At 39.0% G+C, this 20076-nt stretch overlaps 1 protein-coding gene across 1 annotated transcript in view; it reads right to left on the bottom strand.

The window, feature by feature from the left end:
* The window catches only part of LOC122797048 (histamine H3 receptor-like), a 235185-nt gene that overhangs the window by 193722 nt on the left and 21387 nt on the right, over positions 1–20076 (bottom strand). Inside the window, exon 2 of the mRNA XM_044065823.1 lies at positions 5350–5516. Within this exon, the coding sequence (XP_043921758.1) occupies positions 5350–5516 (167 nt within the window). The remainder of the gene's footprint in view (positions 1–5349; positions 5517–20076) is intronic.

Genomic DNA, 20076 nt, shown 5'->3' with positions numbered 1-20076 from the left:
AAAACAATATGAAAATTAATGGAATAACGGAAGTCAAAAGCAAGTTAGGTTGATGAGAAAGGAACAGAAAATTATAATATGATTTTAAGAAAAAAAATGGTATACCCATGAAAGGAATTAAAAGAAAATGAAAAAAGACAATAAAAGACCAAAGAAAAAGGCTTGGAAAATTTTTATGAACCAGAGGACCTTTTGTGATGAATTGTATGAGACACATTACTGGTGAAATTGAATATGAAATATAAGGTGAAGGGAAAAGAAAATGGCTTCACTGTAGAGATTATAACTGAAAAAAGAATAAAGATATCTGGAAAAAGTTTAAAAACAGATATTGATGGGAAGGGTTTATATATATATATATATATATATATATATATATATATATATATATATATATATGAAGATGATATTATATGGAAAGTATGATAAAGAACTGTGATACTGATAAATGGAGTTAGGTACTGTTTGTGATAATATGAGTGCTCTGGAAAAAAATATGAGAATTTGTTATATAACAAGAAAATGGAATAGGGTGATCTATAGCTGATATAAGAAGAAAAGGTGAGGGATATAGAGCAAATATAAAAGAAAAAGAATGAAAGAAATAGAGCTGTTTAGTTAAGTTCTTTTGTGCTCATAAATTGTACATACTTTTAAGTATAAATGGCAACAAATATTGTAAATGCATTTATTTATTTATTTATTTATTCATATTTTCGGGTATAAAATTAATGTAAATATTAATACGACTACTCATAACTATTTATTATCATAAATTATTATTATTATTATTTATTATTATTATGTATTATTATATGTATTTATTGTTATAAATACTACTCTTTTTGTTTTCATTTCTTGCAGTGGTAGGGTAGCTGCCAAGTAAAGTGGAGAGAAAATGGAATCTAGTTCTGTTACTTAAGTGGTAGAGTTTGTACAAATTATAGCTTTGGATGAAGGTGGTTTACCCACAGAAAAAAATGATGGAATTAAGGAATTAAAGTTAACCTTCTGAAACAAAGTCATGAAGCCAAAATGGGGGAGATGTCTACATTTAATGAAAACCCATCTCAAGTTTATGAACCATCCATTTTGAAGGAAATTAGTTCAAAGCTCAAAAGTCCTGTTATGTAGCATCAATATGCACTTGAAGAAGAATGTATGCTTGGAAATGAAGTGAATGAAGGAAAAAACTTCTGCTCAGATCTCACAGCGACAAACATGCAGACCCATTCAGTATTGGGAGCTCATAACATTAAACAATTCTGACTGAAAATTATTTTGCAAAATCTTACATGAAAGGTGTTAATAGGTTCATAGGAGGTTACTGCACTATTGGCCCTAGAGACTAATTAACCCTAGCGTTCATGTCTCAGTTTTCCCAATTATCAAAGCCCATGGGCTAGAACGATTTTAGTTTATGCCTGTGCCTTAGAGAATTTACAAACTGACCCAGTCCATCTGGGCTACAGACAACAAGTCAGGGGATAATTTGTAATTTCCCATCCATTGGTCCAAATTGCATTTGAATAGGCTTGGGAAGAGGACTGTTTCACATGAATCAGGAGTCTGTTCCAGAAAAGGGGTATTTTCTAAGATACATATCTTTCCTCTAACATGTTTTGTTTATGTCACAGACAAGGTTTAGATCCTTACATTGGGTAATTTTAGTGCCATTTGTTTTGGAAATGTGTAGCAGATCCTTCAGAGCTCAATCAGACAATACCTTGTAGGTTAGACATTGATCACTTCTCAGTGGTCTGTAGAAGACCAAGAAATGGTACAAGGCTTTGAGGTGGTCAGCATAAGACGTGTTATTTATACCTTGTATTCATTTAATAAGGAACCTCTGTGGCTGCTCCAGTTGTTGCAAATACCTTGTCAGGTACATGCCAAATGGTGCATTGTTCTCTATTATTGATCTAGTGGGGGCTGAGTATTATTGGGACTATGATCTCCTTAAAACTGGATGCTATGCCCTTACTTTTTGGTTACACAAGTAGAAGGATATTATTGCTACCATGGAAGCATGCCGATGAAAGTTCAGGTTACTATCAACCTGAGTTCCCAACTCCCTTACCACTGTGTCTATTCTTAGTAGAGGGTTATAAAGGTTGTAATTTGCAGGGGTGATCATCTTCTCAAAGGGTATAATTAGCACTTTTTTGCACTGAGTTTTAGGCCATATTTCTGGCACCAGTTATCTGTCTGTGTCAGACCCTCCTGGAGAATATCTACATTTTTTGGGGATTCACTGATTGCATCCAACTTGTAGTCATCAGCAAATTTGTTTAGCCAAAGACCATCTACATTTGCCTTGACTTTAGAAAAGTATATCCCAAACAGGAGAGGTCCCTATACAGAGCCCTGTGGAACATTACCAGTAACAGGTTTTTTGGCAGAGGTGGAGTACCCCACCCTAACTTCATGTTTTCTATATGTGAGTAATTTGGCAATCCATTGGGTGACATAGGGATTTATGCCTAAATTTTGTAAGTTTGTCTATAATACCCAAGTGAGGTATTGTGGCAAATGCCTTTGCCAGATCAAGGTAGGTGTCAGGTACCACTTTGCCCATGTCTATGGTTCTAGTGACATTCTCAAAGAAGTCCACCAAGTTTAGTACTCATGACCTGCTCTAGACAAAAGTAAAGCAGGATGAGTTCAGTATTTTAAGATTTCCTATGTCTTTGTTTATCAGTTCTATGTTAATTCTTTCCATGGCCTTGCATGTAAGACTAGTCAAACTTATGAGTCTGTAGTTCTTTGGGTCTGTTGATGGCCCACCTTTGTGTAGAGAGATAACTGTAGTGGTCTTGCATTCCCTAGGGGGTGAAGCCTGTCTGGAGACTATGGTTGAATAGAGATTCTAGTGGCCTTGTTAGGCCATGTTTCAAGCTATTTAGGCAGTGTCCTTGGATATTATTGCACCCATTGATGCAGTGTTTTTAGCTCTGAACAGTGTGGTGAGGAACTGTTCTTTAATGATAGTCAGGGAAGAAATGATAGAGGGAATTTCCTCGGAGGGGGACTGGGGGTGATGGAGAATGAAATCTGATCTAAATGTATTGGCCAGGAAAATTTGCTATATCCCCTGGTTAAGTATAAGAAGCTCCATTTACTATTAGTTTATCAAACTGTTGGATGTTCTCTTTAAGGATGTATATATATCTACAATGTGCATTATGGTTATCCTTAACTTGGGGGGAGGGGGCTGTTTTTTTCTCAAAATTGACTTTGGTAAAGTTGATTAGTCCCCAGAGTTGCTTGTTGAGATTGATGATGGAGTTTTATGTGTTTTGGTCATAACCCTTCCTATTTTCGTTCTTTTGTTGTACAACCTTTTTATATTAGAGATCCAACAAGGGGCATGTTTTTGGAGTTTGTCCTAAGTTTATTTCAGTTTGGTACTGCTGTTTCTGTGCAGTGATTTACATTCCTGTACAGGGTTTCTGTAAATACTTTTGCATAGGTCAGCATGTTCTCTGAGTGTGTGTGTGTGTGTGTGTGTGTGTGTGTGTGTGTGTGTGTGTGTGTGTGTGTGTGTGTGTGTGTGTGTGTGTATTGGAGGGGGCTTGGAATTTAGCTATGCCATTGTTTAATAGGAGGTTATACAAAGAATTTTATCATGGAGTATATGATATAACAATAGGCCTGTTAAAGATATGTGATTATTTTCTGAAGTAATAAATAGCATTGATGCCCATTAGAAATCAGCTTTGTTATTAGCATGCAATGTACATAACTTTTGATACAGTAGCACATGATAGTCTATAGGTATTCTAGAAAGTTGTGGAATTAGTCATAAGATACTGAAGATTGATAACAATATCTACAATAATACCTGGAATAGAATTTTACAGAATAGTTGGTTTGGAAAAAAATAATTGAAATAGTGGGAGTGAAACATGTGTGTCCACTTAGCAGCTACTGGCTGACTTGTAATAAATGTAATCATTGAAGAAGTTAGAGCAATCTGTCTGGATATAACATAGGACTTATTATCTAAGTGTTTCAGTTATTTGTGTTTATCTTGTGCTGATGACTTAAACATTGTGATTGCACTGGATTCTTGATTACACGTCGTTTCACAAGATATTGAATATAGATTGCAAGATGTTGGTGTACAATGAAATAAATAAAAGAGTCATTTAGTGATTAGACAATATTTAGTAAGCAATTAAATGATCTTCTTAGTTATATAAATGAGACAGTATGTGAAAACAGAAGATTTTTAAAATGTCTTATTAAAAGAAGCTTTTACAGTGGGGGCAGTGAAAAACTGTAATTAGTGTACAAGCAGGAGGAAGCAGCAGATTGAGAGCAGTCTTTAATGTATCCGTGGAGGATAGAAGAACTGTAACAAAGAAGTAGACAAAAGAACAGGAAAAAATGGTAGCACATATAACAAAAACAAAGGCACTGGAATATGCACTTTTAAGCAGATGACTGATGAGCAGAATATAAGACTCTAGCAGCAGTGTTGGAATGTAAACAGCTGTAGAAGCACAAATCCAGAAGCAAAATAACAATACTGCCACTATTGCAATACAACCTAAAGTCCAAGGAACAAGACCAGGCAGAGATTTACAAGTGCCACTGCTTATGGAAAAATGCAGTAATAAATGATTAAATGAGGCTCAGATCCTGCGGTAGTTCAGAATTCTCAAACAATTACAAATTAAACTACTAGACTAAGGTCTCAGACCAATCTCAAATACAAACAGCTAACTTTTACAAGTAATTTCACTTAAGGAGATAGACCTGCAGCATAATGTATCAACAATATTCAGGTCTTGGAGAAATTTACACTTCTCCCACAACTGCAAATGAAGCTACAATACTAAAGTCCCAAGGAATGTTAAAAATGGAAACAGATAAAGTTTTGGTTAATCACAGAAAAATGAAGAAAAGTAGAAGTATCACCACACAGTCTATTATAAGAGCAAATGCAATATTCAAGCAGAATTGAAATACTTTTTTTTTCTTCTCTCTTTGATGAAAAGCTAGTTTCTCATGGACCAAGGTTTTCCACAGGTCTCAGAGTCTGGAATAGATGACCATATTACCTCACACCAAGACCATTTCACTACAAGACCATGTTAAGAATGTACCCTCAGGAGAAGTCTCGGCAGACAAAACATTAATACAAACTGAACTGTCTAAAAACTGGAAAAAATCCTGTTTGAACCTTGTATTCAGTTAAATTATACCTCTTATTAATACACCAATGTATGATTCTCAAGATCCACTGATAACATTGGTTTTGCATCCTACTCTTTGCATTTTATAGTTTTCTATCACATCAAGTATTAAAACAAAACAATATATTGGATAGTTTATACTCACTGCTTGAATGATACTGAGAAAGCGGTCATAGCTGATAAGGACTATACTAAATTCTGAAGTAAGGCAGAGAATGGAATCTGTTATTAGCCATACTTTACAAAGCACTGTCCCAAGTGTCCACTTTCCAGAAAGTACATAGGGAGTGTACACTGGTATGGAAACAACACCTTAAAATTGAAATGCAGAAAAGGGTTGATTAAAAGAAAATGAGAAAAAGTTACATCAGAAAAAAATTAAGTTCAGAACATTTGTTTGAAAGTATTTTCCTTCACATTTTACATACTTCATATAAATTCCAGCTCACTTCAGGTCCATACACTTTAGCATAGTGTATCTGTCTGCCTATGTGTTCTCTATCTGTTCACATATCTGTATTTCTGCTTATTTGTTTATTTGTCTACCTAGCAACATAACTATTAAACATAGACAAATAACTTTACATAAAGATGCCCGACAGATGATAGAGACAGATTGATAGATAGATAGATAGATAGATAGATAGATAGATAGATAGATACAGACAGATACATTCAGTTGTAAGAGTATATATATATATATATATATATATATATATATATATATATAGATAGATAGATAGATATATGTGTGTGTGTGTCTCTACATAAACACACATACACACACACACACACACACACACACACACACACATATATATATATATATATATATATATATATACACACATATATATATTTACTGGAAAGGCTCAACCAGATTCTGCTACAGTTTGCTGTAAGGGAAAGGTTAGTATTTGTTGTGTTTTGTATTACTTTATTGCATTTTTCTATTTTGTCTACTGTGATTTGTTTTCTTTATAGTGTGTTTTACTTGTATTCTGCTTTTAACTGCATACTAAAACTTGAAAGGAGACCACAGCTCTGTATATTGTGAGTCAGACAGAAATTAGAAGAGGTCAGTTAAGGAGTCACACATAAGTTACAGCAGGTCTGCTAAGGTTAATCATCTGTGAACTGAGGGGTGGAGCTAGGAACTACACTGTCTACTTAAGGGGTAAAATAAAACATTTCAGAGCTTTACTGGAAAGACTCACCCAGATTCTGTTACAGTTTGCTGTGAGGGAAAAGTTAGATTGCATTTTATTTGTTTTGCATTACTTTATTGCCTTTTTATATTTTGTATACTGTGATTTGTTTTCCTTACACTGTGTTTTACTTGCATTCTGCTTTTAACTGCGTACTAAAACTTGCAAAGAGATCACAGCTCTTTTTCTTGTGACTCAGACAAAAATTAGAAGTCATCAATTAAGGAGTCACATGTAAGTTACAACAGGTCAGCTAAGGTTATGTTGCTATTTGAGGCATCTACCAGAAAAAAGCTACAAGTCTGCAGACCCTTGCATCATCTGGGACAAAACTGTGGATCACCAAACAGGCTGTGGCCTGTTTCTCTTCCTGGGATTGGTGCTAAAATTAGCTAGTTTTAGCTAGAACTAGCTAATTTTTTAGTTTCAGCACTTAAAACTGTTTCCTTGTGTGCAGGACTTGGTCAGAACTCATTGTAAGCAATAAATAGACTACAAATTACTACAGCACTTGATTTTCCTCACTTGTCAAGAGGAAAACAGTTCTTAGTACTTAAATAAATAAGCACCTATCCAGGCATGTCCATGGGTCAGTTCCCGGTGTTTTCTCCTGTCCTCCTGATGAATCTGGGCATCTTGGGGCAATGTAGCAATTGCCTCATGTGCACTGACAACCCACTCTTCCTACCACCCAACACTGCAACCTGTGAGAGATGCACTTATATAGCCAAACTGGAAGCCAGGCTCATTCTAGCTAAGATTGGACTACACAGTCAAGAGGAGAAGGTTAACACCTGCACCACACCACACTCAACACACAGTCCTTCAAAACCCACACATTCAAAACCACAAATAGAAACACAAAGCACACACCCACATTGACAGACGCTCTCAATAAAAATTTTCCCAAGCAACATAGACCCCCCCAAGCTGAAATGCAGACAACCACCACCCCCAACACTACCCAAATGACACATAGCCCACACAATCAGTGTGCTATTCAATCTCAGCCCATAAGGCAAAACAACATACCCAACACACTAATCATAGGTGACTCTATAGTCAGGCACACTGATGTCCCACTCACAAGGCTAAACAAGGAGAAAGTTACTGTCAGCTGCCTGTCGGGTGCTAGGTTCTGCCACATAATGAACGCACGCAAGTCACTCCACAACAAGTACAAATACGACTCTGTCATTGTCCATGTTGATGTGAATGACCTGAGACGTACCTCCCTGTACTACATGAAAAGAGACATGGTGGAGCTCTTGGATCTTGTAGCCCAGGCAGGTATGACCCTAGCCATGAGTAGCATCCTGCCATTGCCCAGAATGATACCACAGTACAAGGACAAATTGATTGACTTCAGCAATTGGCCAAGCTTCTGGTGTCATTCTAAGGGGATCCAATATCTGTATGTCTAAGACAACATGGTTGACAGACCACAATGCTTTGCCAGAGATAGCCTGCACTTGTCGCCCCTGAGATTCTGGATACTGGCTAAGGCTCTTGCCACCCCTATAGTGGCTTTTTAGGCAAGGTTCAAATGACAAATTCACCACCATAACAGGTACACACAAGCAAACTCTGAGGGTAATGCTACTCAATGCTAGAAGTCTAAACCTCAAAATGCACTCACTCGATGCACTCCTTAAAATGGAGAACATCAACATCTGTGCAGTGACAGAGATCTGGTTCATCCAGACAGCACCCCTGCACTACCAGGCTATAATTCATACCACACCTTTCGGCCACCTAACCTGGACCGAAACACTTAAGGCGGAGCTGTGTCTATATTCATTAAGGATAAACACACCTCCCTGCTAGTTGCTCAACATAATGCATCCGAAATTATCCAAGTGCAATTGACACTGTGCAAGACTACAATCCAGGTTGTAGCTTGTTACAGATCCCCCACCATGCCCCAGGATTCAAACTCTTCATTTCTTAAGATACTGGAAAATAGTAAGGTGCAGCCCAATACCTTAATTATGGATGGTTTCAAGTACCCTACCATCAACTGGGAAAACTAGTCATGTACCAACTCATTCACTCAACGCTTTCTGGAATTCATAAATTCCAGTGCCTTGGATCAGCTTGTCCACACCCCCACCAGGGGCAGCATATCCTGGACCTGGTCATTACCAATATGGGTAACTGGTGTTCCATACCAGAGGTCAGCTCCTCGCTGGTCAGAACCAATCACAAGCAAATCACCCTAGACATCCATATCCCACTCCCACCACTCACAAAGGAACCCACTGTCAAAAACTACTCCAAAGCCAACTTCATGGTTCTTAAAACAGAAGTGGCAAACTTCACGACACCCATGCAGATGGAAAATAGAGGTACGATTGCTGAATCTTACACAAATGCACTGTATAAGCACATACACGAGTGCATGGATTGTGCCATCCGCAACAGAACCAAGACGCTATCCTTCAAACAAAGGAAGCCAATCTGGTAGTCCCCTGCCATAAACAAACTCTACAACAGAAGGAAGAAGCTGTTGCAAAAAAGAGTAAAATCCCAAGATTGGAGGAACTCCCTGGTCAGCCTCAGCAAGAGGCTGAGATCCCTCATAAAATCCTCCAAAGCCAGTTATGAAAATAAAATCACCACTGATTCCAAAGACAACCATAAGACATTCTACAGCTATGTCTAAAATCTCAATGGCAACACTCAAATCTGCTTTGAGCTACTACACAATGGCACTAAATATACAGAACCAACCAATATTGCCAACATCCTGGCAGAAAGGTTCAGTGCTAACTTTACCCCCCTCTCACTCCCCAAATGGCCTATCTTAATACCAGAGGAATGCAATGCCCCTGTAATCACGGATGAATGAGTAAAGACTGCACTCTTCAAAGCCAAGAACACAGCATCCATGGGACCAGACAACATCCCAGGCTGTGTACTGCATGAACTACAGAATGAACTGGCACCCCACCTAAGTACCATGTTCAATCATAGCCGCACCTGAGGCTATATGCCTACTGAATGGCACACAGCTACTGTTATCCCACTCCACAAAGAGAGTGCCACCACAGACCCAGGAAACTACTGCCCCATTAGCCTGATGAGCCTGGTCTGCAAGGTCATGGAACATATCATCTTGGAGCTTATAAACAAAGACATAGGCAACCTCCAAACCCTGGACCCCACTCAGTTTGGGTTTGTAAAAGGTAGATCATGTCTACTTAACCTGAGTGACTTCTTTGAAGGAGTCACCAGAGCCATAGACGAGAGCAAGGTAGTGCGCATAGCCTATCTTGACCTCACCAAGGCTTTTGATACCATCCCCCACTCTAGAATTATAGATAAACTCACTAAACTGGGCATAAATCCTTATGTCATAAGATGGGTGGCCAACTGGCTCACTGACAAAACCCACACAATTAAAGTAGCCACCTCCAAGTCTGACTTCAGACCAGTGACGAATGGAGTACCACAGGGTTCTGTCCCAGGTCCTCTCTTGTTCGGCATCTACTTCTCTGAAGTGTAAGCAAACACAGAAGGTCTTTGGCTAACAAAGTTCACAGATGACTGCAAACTGGGAGCCATAATAGAATCACCTAATGATGTAGACATTCTACAAAAGGGCCTCACAGAGACAGATGCTTGGTGTCAAAGTCATGGCCTCAAGCTCAATGCCAAGAAGTGCATTGTTATCCCCTTTGGTAAAAACGCGGTACCCATGAACTACCAAATAGGCGGTAGCTCACTAAACACTGAAAGTGTGATAAGAGACCTCAGGACACAGGTGAAGCAGTAGTCTCTCCTTTGATAACCACATCGCTACAGTAGTCAGGAAATCCTTCTACATGGAACACCTCATCACAAAAGGGTTCTCATTGTTCCTCTCTACTCATCTCTCATCAGACCCATTATAGAGTACAATGCCCCATTTGGCATATATCTCACAAGATGCCTACAACAATTGGAAAGGCCAGAGAAATACCTCACTAAGAGGATTCTTGGCATTAAACAGATGCCATATGCATACCGTCTTTAATATCTCCAGCTCTACTCCGTCGCATATCACCTACTCAAAGGAGATGTCTGCCTAACATACAAAGCTATGCTAAACCCAGAGCTGTTGTACATGCTATACTTAAAGAAATCCGGATCTCACTGTACCACATGCTCCAGGGACCTAAACCTTGTCACCACAATAAGCAGAACATGCTGGAGGGATAGATTCCTGACCCAGAGACTTCCCATACTCTAGAACAAACTACCAATTCATGTCAAACAAAGCTCCTCATTGACCTTCTTTAAGAAAAATCTTGACGACTGGATGGGAAATAGAAAATTCAACCCGGGGATCACTTCTGCGGCACTGCTTGACAGGGGCAAAGGAAAATAATTTTCTTGGGTGGCGAAAGCCGTGGAACCTTTTTGGCTAGGCTTATAAAGGCCCCAGGGCTGATAGCCTAGTACCTACCTATGAACCTATGAACCCATGAATATAGATATATATATATATATATATATATATATATATAGATATCGAAGTCAAAGTCAAAGAAAGTCAAAGAAAACTTTATTGTCATTCAGAACTACACAGCATTGTAGCTGAACAAAATTACAATGCTTCATTCTCAATGCACAAAATAGTTGTATATATAGACATAGAAAAAATAATAAAATATCACAGTAGAATTTTAATAAGTAGCAATATGTAAGTAAAGTAGGACAGCAGTGACCCACACCCATCCCAGAACACGAGACAAAGAAGACAAGGAACAATATAAAGGTAATATTGTCATAGTAAAACTGAAACAATTGCAGCATATCAATGAATACACTGAATTACTGTACAGTTTGTATATTACACTTTACGGTCTTTCAATGTGTAGGTGAGCTACCTTAGTATTGCACTTAGTTAGTGTACATCCATAAAATAAGCCCCCTTGATAGGCTAGTTATGTAACAGACATCATGATTCGCTTTTCCCAAGAGAGCAACAGTCTAATGGACAGTGGAAAGAAACTTGTTTTTAGTCTGGTGGGCTTACAGTGCAGGCTTCTGTATCTCCTGCCTGAGGACAAGCAAGTGTACAGACCATTGGTAGGATGCATTGGATCACTGGAAATCTTTTTGGTGCTGTCAATGCACCAGAATTTGTGTAGATTCTCCAGAGGTGTAAGGGAGATGCCAATGATTCTTTCTGCCGACCTTACAACTATCTTGAGAGCCTTCTAATCCTGATTGTTACAGCTACCATACTAGACTGCGATGCTGTTGGGCAGGACACTTTCAATGGTACCCTTATAAAATGTCTGAAGTATGGAGCTTGGTAATTTTCCCTTCCTTAGTTTCCTTAGAAAGTGCAAGCATTGCTGAGCTTTTTTTGACTGTGCTGGATACATACACTGATCAGGTTAAGTTCTCCATGATATGAACATGCAAGAACTTTGTACTCTTGACCCTTTCCACTGTCATCCCGTTCATCACTAGAGGTTTGTGTGGTACTTGAGAGCTTCTGAAATCAACAATCAACTGCTTTATCTTGCTGAAATTCAGTGCTAGATTGTTGCTGCCACATCAGACCAATAGTTGATCAATCTCTTTCCTGTAGGACTCTTCCTGTCTGTCTTTGACCAGGTCTAGAACAGTGGTGTCATCCATAAATTTGATGATTCTATTCATCTCATGTGTGGCCATGCAGTCATGTGTCAGCAGAGTGAAAAGTTGAGGTCTTAAGACACACTCCTGTGGTACTCCTGTGTTCAGGATGATACTTCCAGAGCTGTTGTCTCCCACACAAACCCTTTGAGGCCTTTCGGTAAGGAAGCTCAGAATCCAATTACATAAATGAGAGTCTATGCCCAGTTGAAGTAGCTTTGATATCAGATTCTGAGGGATGACAGTGTTGAAGGCAGAACTGAAATCAATGAATAGCAGTCTTGCATAGCAATTTTTGACTTCTAAGTGGGTCAGTATTTCATGGAGAGCTAGTGAAATGGCATTCCCTGTACTGTGGTTTGCCCTGTATGCAAATTGCAGTGTGTCCCATGTCACAGGTAAGATCGAGGCTATATTATCTGTGTTCAGCCTCTCCAGGCACTTCATTACCATCAAGGTTAAAGCAAATGGTCGGTAGTCATTCAGAATTGTTGGCTGTGATTTCTTGGGTAGAGGAATGATAGTCATCTTCTTGAAGCATTTCAGACCACTGGCTAGATGGAGTGAGGTATTGAAGATGTCAGTGAGTACTGGAGCCAGTTCTGTCACACATTCCCTTAGTACCCTGCCCATGATGTTGTCAGGGTCAGCTGCTTTCCTCAGGTTGACACATTTTAGGGTTCTGGTGAAATTGATTATATTGAAGCTCAGCACCACTGCATCCTTGTCTCCAGGGATTCTGCATGCTGTTGTTTTGTTGTCAGCATCAAACCTACTGAAGAATTTGTTCAGTTGGTTCAGAAACCTGATACTATCATCACATAAAGCTGATATAGGCTTGTAGTTGGTGATGGCTTGAATTCCTTTCCAGAGTTGCCTGGTATCCTTCTGGTCCCTGAAGTGACTTTGGATTTTTCTGTTATAGAATCTTTTCACTTCTTTGATGCCTTTGTTCAGTTTGGCTCTGGACACACATAACGCTTCCATATATTGGGATTTGAAAGCTGCATTTCTTACTTTCAAGAGCTTGTACACCTCACTAGCTATCCAAAGTTTTTGATTTGCCTGTATGGTGATGAGTTTGTTGTTTGTTACATCCTCCACACACTTAGAAATGTAAGCTGTGACCGACTCAGTGTATGTGTCCAAGTCAACATGGTTGTTAGTCACAGCAGCCTCTCTAAACACTAACCAGTCTGTAGAGTCAAAGCAGTCTTGTAGAGCTGAGATTGCTCCCTCAGGCCAGATCCTTATTTGTTTTTTTAGCCAGTGTACTGGTTTTCAGTATGGATTTATAAGCCGGAACTAGCATGATGGCTTGGTGGTCAGAGCTCCCTAGATGTAGATAAGGTTTTGCTTTATATGCACCTTTGATGTTAGTGTAGACCCTATCCAGTACATTTACCCCCTTGTGGCAATGTTTACATGCTGGTGGTAGTGGGGTAATACAGTCTTTAGGTTAGCCTGATTGAAGTCTCCTGCAATTACTATTGTATACTCTGGATTTCTGTTTTGCAGGTCACTTATAGATTGATACAAGATGGACAAAGCATCACTGATATTTGCATCAGATGGGATGTAGACTGCTGTGATGCATATTCCATTGAACTCACTTGGCAGGTAGAAGGGCCTGCATTTTAGTGACAAAACTTCAATGTTTTCTGAGCAGAAGGTGGTGGTCACTACACAGTTGCTGCACCAGTTGTTTTTAACATATATACACACTTTCCCTCCTCTGGGCTTGCCACATAGCGACTGAATTCTGTCTGCTCTGAATAAAGTCATGCCCTCTACATTTACTGTGCTATCACTGATATTTTGGTTTAACCAGGTTTCAGTAAACACAGATACATTGCTGCATCTCATCTTGTTTTGTGATGGCAGTTCCAGTCTTAAGTGATCCATCTTATTTTCAAATGAGTGTACGTTGGCTAGTAGTATGGAGGGCAGTGTAGGCCTGTGAGGGTTTACCTTCAGTCTGACTGAAATTCCCACTCTGGTGCCTCTTTTCCTCAGTCTGGTACATCTTTTCCTTTTCTTGTGACTACCAGTTGCCATGAACGTGCTATCTGGTCGAAGTTTGCATTCATCTCCATGTTCCAGCAAAATCTTTAGCTGTAGTAGTTCTTATAGTATGTCTGAGCTTACAGGCCTCACTGTAAGAAGCTGATCAAACCCACAGCATAATGAGAATGCAGATCCAATTTTTAACAGATTCTCAGCACTGTAACTTAATCTAACCATGGTTCCTTCCTCTTTAGCTGCTTTTGTCACAGTCCTAATAAACCACAAAACACCCAAAGACATTTGATGACCTTTATTGTAATTAAAATGAATAACAAACATCAAACATTATTGAGGCACACAGAATCCAACATTGCAATGAATAAAACAGTAAACATAAGGGCAGCATACCTGCTTACCCTGAATAAGCAGTGTCCCCCTTCCCACTTATCCTAGTAATCATAAAGGCAGCATCCCCACTCACCTTAATATCAGTATCAATCCCATAATTCCTTTCCAAGTCATAGTAATCCTGAAGGCAGCATCCCCGCTCACCTTAATATCAGCATCAATCCCATATTTCCATTCCAAGTCATAGTAATCCTGAAGACAGCATTTCCATTCACCTTAATATCATCAATTCCATATTTCCAAATCACCATCTCAATTCCAACCCTATTGAGGGGGACAGAAGAGGGTCAAGCCTAACCCTCTTCTCCGTCCCTCAAGCCATCACAAATGGGAGGGCTGGAAGGGCAACAAGACCACACCAAAATGTGCTTACTCATATCAACTTCCCCTACAAAACCCCTTTAGACACACCCCTTAACCTTACCTCACTTCCTCTCCCAGCTCCCACCTTAATTAACTCTTCCCTACCCATTCCCTACCACACAGACCTAACCTACCTATCATCCTAATATCACCCCCCCACACACACTTTACCCAACCAAGGTCGTCCTGTGACAAATTTGTCTGTTCCAAATTCACTTGTCATGGTCCTAATAAACTACAAATACCCACAGGCATTTGATGACCTTTATTGTAATTAAAATGTATAACAAACAGCAAACTTTATTGAGGCACACAGAATCCAACATTGCAACGAATAAAATAGTAAACCTAAGGGCAGCGTACCCGCTTACCCTGAATAAGCAGTGTACCCTTGCTTACTTATTCTATTAATCATAAAGGCAGCAATCCCGCTCACCTTAATGTCATCATCAATTCCATACTTCCATTCCAAGTCATAGTAATCCTGAAGGCAGCATCCCCACTCACCTTAATATCAGCATCAGTCCCATATTTCCATTCCAAGTCATAGTAATCCTGAAGGCAGCATCCACGCTCACCTTAATATCATCATCAATTCCATATTTCCATGTCACCATCTCAATTCCAACACTACTGAGGGGGGATAGAAGAGGGTCAAGCCTGACCCTCTTCTCCGCTCACCAGCCCAAAGGGCTGTTCCCCCTCAGACCATGCCACCTTCCCATAAATCCTCCACATTCAAACCCAGTTAAGTGAAATAAATCCAGCCCAAATTCATTGAAATGAAATCCATCCAACCTGCACCATACAGGAAAAAAAGACCAACCAAAAAAAAAAAAATAAAATGAACAGTGAACCACAAACGAAGAATCCACTTAATATTCACTTGATTTCTTTGTACCTCTAGTGCTTTGGCAAACACCTTCAAGGAGTATAAAACATTACAAAATAAGCACAGTTTAAATACCATAGTAAACAAGACAATTAATCAATAAACATTAATCAATTATCCAATGAACAGTAAAAATCAAATTCAATTAAAAGCATCCAGTTACATTCTACATTAAGACCCTGAGGAGATAAAGTGTCATATTTTAAGATGAAAATGCTTTCTTTATACAACAACGTTTTTCTTATACAAATGATCAGAAAATACACCTTTATCAATTTGTTCTAAAATGGTAGCTTGCAGACCCTTTAGGATTAGAGTTATGAACCAACATAAAGTGCTTAGCAACAGGACTATCTTCTTTTTTATTTGTAATGTTCCTAATATGTTCCTGAAGTCTAATTTTAAATTTCCTTTTGCTTTCCCCTATATACACAAGACCACCGGGGCATCTCAATGCATAAAGAATGCCTTCAGTATTATAATTGTATGTGTTGTTAACATAAAATAAATGACCATTTATATGGTTAAAAGTTCGAACAACAAAATTACATACATTGCAATGGCCACAAGACATAGTGCCCTTTACATGAATAGTCTTAGTTATCTGTACCTAAGTGGGATATCTAAATCTGTTATGTACTAAAATATCTTTTAGATTTCTGCCTCTCTTAAATGAAATACCTAAAGACGTAGACATTCATTGACTTAACCACATCCATAGATTTAAACAAAAAATTCCAGTAGTGTTTCACCACATCAATTAAATGAATGTAGAATGTAACTGGAGGCTTTTAATTTAATTTGATTTTTAATGTTCATTGGATAATTGATTAATGTTTATTGATTAATTGTCTTGCTTACTAGGGTATTTAAACTGTGCTTATTTTGTAATGTTTTATACTCCTTGAAGACGTTTGAGGTACAATAAATCAAGTGAATATTAAGTGGATTCTTCGTTTGTGGTTCACTGCACCATACAGGAACACTGCTTTCAAACTCCACAATGCCACATCATATGCACCCCAACTGCCTTCAACTAATTCACCAACATGAAATTAACATACCTCCGAACTCTCTCCACTGCCTGTTTTATTTTTTTTTTATATACAACGTAATTTAGGGCTGTTGTAGAAATGGCCCTTGCAAACAGCTCCCTACAAAGACAAAAATAAAAAATACATACATAAAAAGTACCATACAGTCTTCAAGCATCTACAGAAGTGCCATACTGCATAACCATTACCCCAATTACTACAGTCAGACCTGGTTTTGAGTTACTGGTATATTAGGTACAATGGCGAACATTACCCCATGCAGGAGGCCCTACTTAATAATTCATCTTCACAAGGGATGAGCAGGCCTAAAAAATACCTGACAGCAGTGAGGACAACACACTACCACCTCATGCATTTCACTCCCAACACTCAGACCACCAGGGAGAAGAGTACTACACTCACGAACAAGGGATCACTAAGGTTGCCTAAGTTCCGGCACCACAAGTATTACTTTATTGGCCATTTACTCTCTTACTTTTTATTTATTTATTTTTTTTTTAACGCCATCTTAGCGGCTGAACTGCTCCTGCACCATCACCCTGACAAGGATCACTCATTGCCTACTCCTAAACTGATGGACAACCAACACAAGTCACGTACCCACACTAACTAATCACCAAAAAGAGTAACCAAGGCAGTGTGTGTAAGTCCGTGCGGTAACCTAATATCAAAATTAAACAACATTCGGCAATGTTACCTGGAAGTCAGCATCATAATTGCTTAAACATCATTCCCCGTGTAACAGAAAACTATACCTCCCAACCCCGTGGTGCAAGAATTCTGGCAAATGCTGATTAGGCCTGACGAAATGGGCTATGACTGATCCACTTTATTTATGGTAGAAATTTGGTGCCAACCATATATTTATAATATATATTTATAATATATATATATATATATATATATATATATATATATATATATATATATATATATATATAGATATAGATGTACCCCGTCAATCCTAGCTAATCCCAATGGCACCCGGTGTAAAACTCTTGCCACCCTGAAGACATCGTAGATGCATTGGCTGCCAACCACAAACTTAGAAAAATTAGGGACACTTTTTAAATACTGCTTTTACAAACTTAAAAAGTTGATAGAATAATGAGATTTGGATGACGGGTATGAGTCTGAAACTGAAATGACTGATGTTATTTACTTACTTCAGTCTTCAATAATATGTCAGAAAGCCACCATTTTATGAGAAACAGACTAAAATTCTGAGTCAAATCTGGACATTCTGTGAAAAATTGGACAGTTGAGAAGTACGAAAACTACTGCCCACCCCGAAATACACGCACCCAAAAAACTATCACAGCTTTTGTTACGACCCATATGTTTAGTAGCATCTTGAATGCATCGGCCTGAATTTGATGGGTGTTAAACTCATAACCACAAGGCTGATAGCCTTGTTCATCTGCTATATAATAGTAAACCTTTTTTTTTTTTTTTTTTTTTTAGTTGAAAACCACAATCCTGTAATGTCAGGGCTACCATGCATGCACAACTAGCCTTGTAGCTAACAGAGAGCTCAGGAAATGATGCTGTCTCTCTTCAGTCATCACATACCACTAGCTCACCAGGGATACAGGCGAGCATGTTCCGAACCAGATGCACAGAGTCTGCTGGCACTCCATAACACACATCCAAGGAGGAATACACACCACCTCCCCAAGAAACACAATCCGCCCCATGGACTGGCCCCAGCACATGGCGTACACCCAACCACATGGGAAAGCATTCAGAATGGTACCATCTGTATGGCACCAATGTCCCAAACCAAACATTTACACTTAGAGCATACTCAATGAAAACGCCCTTTCTTCTTTGCAGGAAGTCAATATTCACCAAAATGAACCACCATTTAAGTCTGAATGTAACCAATATACATTCTTTCCTACCCGTAAAAAAATAAAATAAAAAAAAAAAACACACTTTGGAATTTTATTTTTCCATACAGACTCCAACACAGACAAGATCCACAAAATGACCAGCAAGTCCTTTGACTTTCCATTCTCCTTACAAACACAGCGAAAAGAGAAACAGAAGAGGCCCCCAACAGTCTGAAGACCACTCCACTTGGAAGGGAGCTCAAGGAAACTGGCAGGGGAAACAGTCAACAGCCAGAGAATAAGCTGGAACCACATTAAAAAGCTATACTGGCAGAAAGAATCTCAAGTGACTTGCCATCGTAAACCAAAGTAGACCAAATCCTTTTGTACTTGCCCACTTTTTCATTTAGCCAAAAAACAATCCACCCCTTAAACAAAAAGCGTTCTTGTAGTTTATTAAGTGGTGTCACTTCAAGCATTACAGCGTAAATTACAAAGACAGTTTTAAGTAAATGAAGTTAGTGTACACTATCTCATGTTAAATAAAACCAAAGTTCTGTAATATGATTCATGCAAAATATCTGTAAGAAAACTCAAGAAAATCGGTTGCTATTACAGTGGCACAAAAATATACACACATTTCCTTACAAATAAACCAACATTCTTCTAGGAAACAGAACAGTCTTTCTTTCTAAAATCATCAAGTCTCTTAATTTAAACAACAACAATCATTCATTACACCATATATATTCCTAACGGCATACGACCAACATTCCTAACTGCCCTACTTAAAGTTGTTTTCAGGACGAATATTAACCGTCTAAGTATACACGGCCATTTTGTTGCATAACAGTAACAAAGCAAAGATCAGCGCTGCCTTCTATTTTACTGGCAGCAGACATGAAGCCCATCCAAACTGGGATTGTGATCCTGCTCGGCAGACTGGCTCGGATCCCACCCCCGCCTCCAGCAGCGACACCGGGCATGTCCAGGGCAGCCTCGGCGGGCCTGGCACTCCATTTGAAGAGACAGCAGGCTGTAACACCAGTCATTGAGTCACCTGCTGCCACAGACGAGCTGTTGGTCTGTGAAGTTCAAACCACAACCATGTAGAAGCACCAGTGCATACTACAATTCCAATGCTTGCAACATAGGGCAAGCACAGCATAAGCTGTCCGCCATAGTAAATTAATCTGTGAGCACCGACACTCTGCCCTCCAAAAACAAGGCCACACACCCCCACTGACCCAGCAGTACCAAACCCCACACTCCAAGCATGCTTGTCTGTATCAGGCAGTACCCAGCCCCACTAACAAAATCCTCATGCTTCACAATAAACAAACACAGGAAAGAAAAGAAGAAGAAAAAAAAAACTTGTAGAAACTCAACCCATAGCTCCAAAGGAAGTGAACTCACCTCACTGTCTTATAACTACACAAGGCCTACCTTACCCACACATAATCTCGTAAG

Source organism: Protopterus annectens, chromosome 3.part0, assembly GCF_019279795.1.
Source record: "Protopterus annectens isolate FY-2018-M chromosome 3.part0, PAN1.0, whole genome shotgun sequence".
NCBI classification, from domain to species: Eukaryota; Metazoa; Chordata; order Ceratodontiformes; family Protopteridae; genus Protopterus; species Protopterus annectens.
Note: the sequence above shows the minus strand (reverse complement) of the source record. Positions and strands in the feature narration are given on the sequence as shown.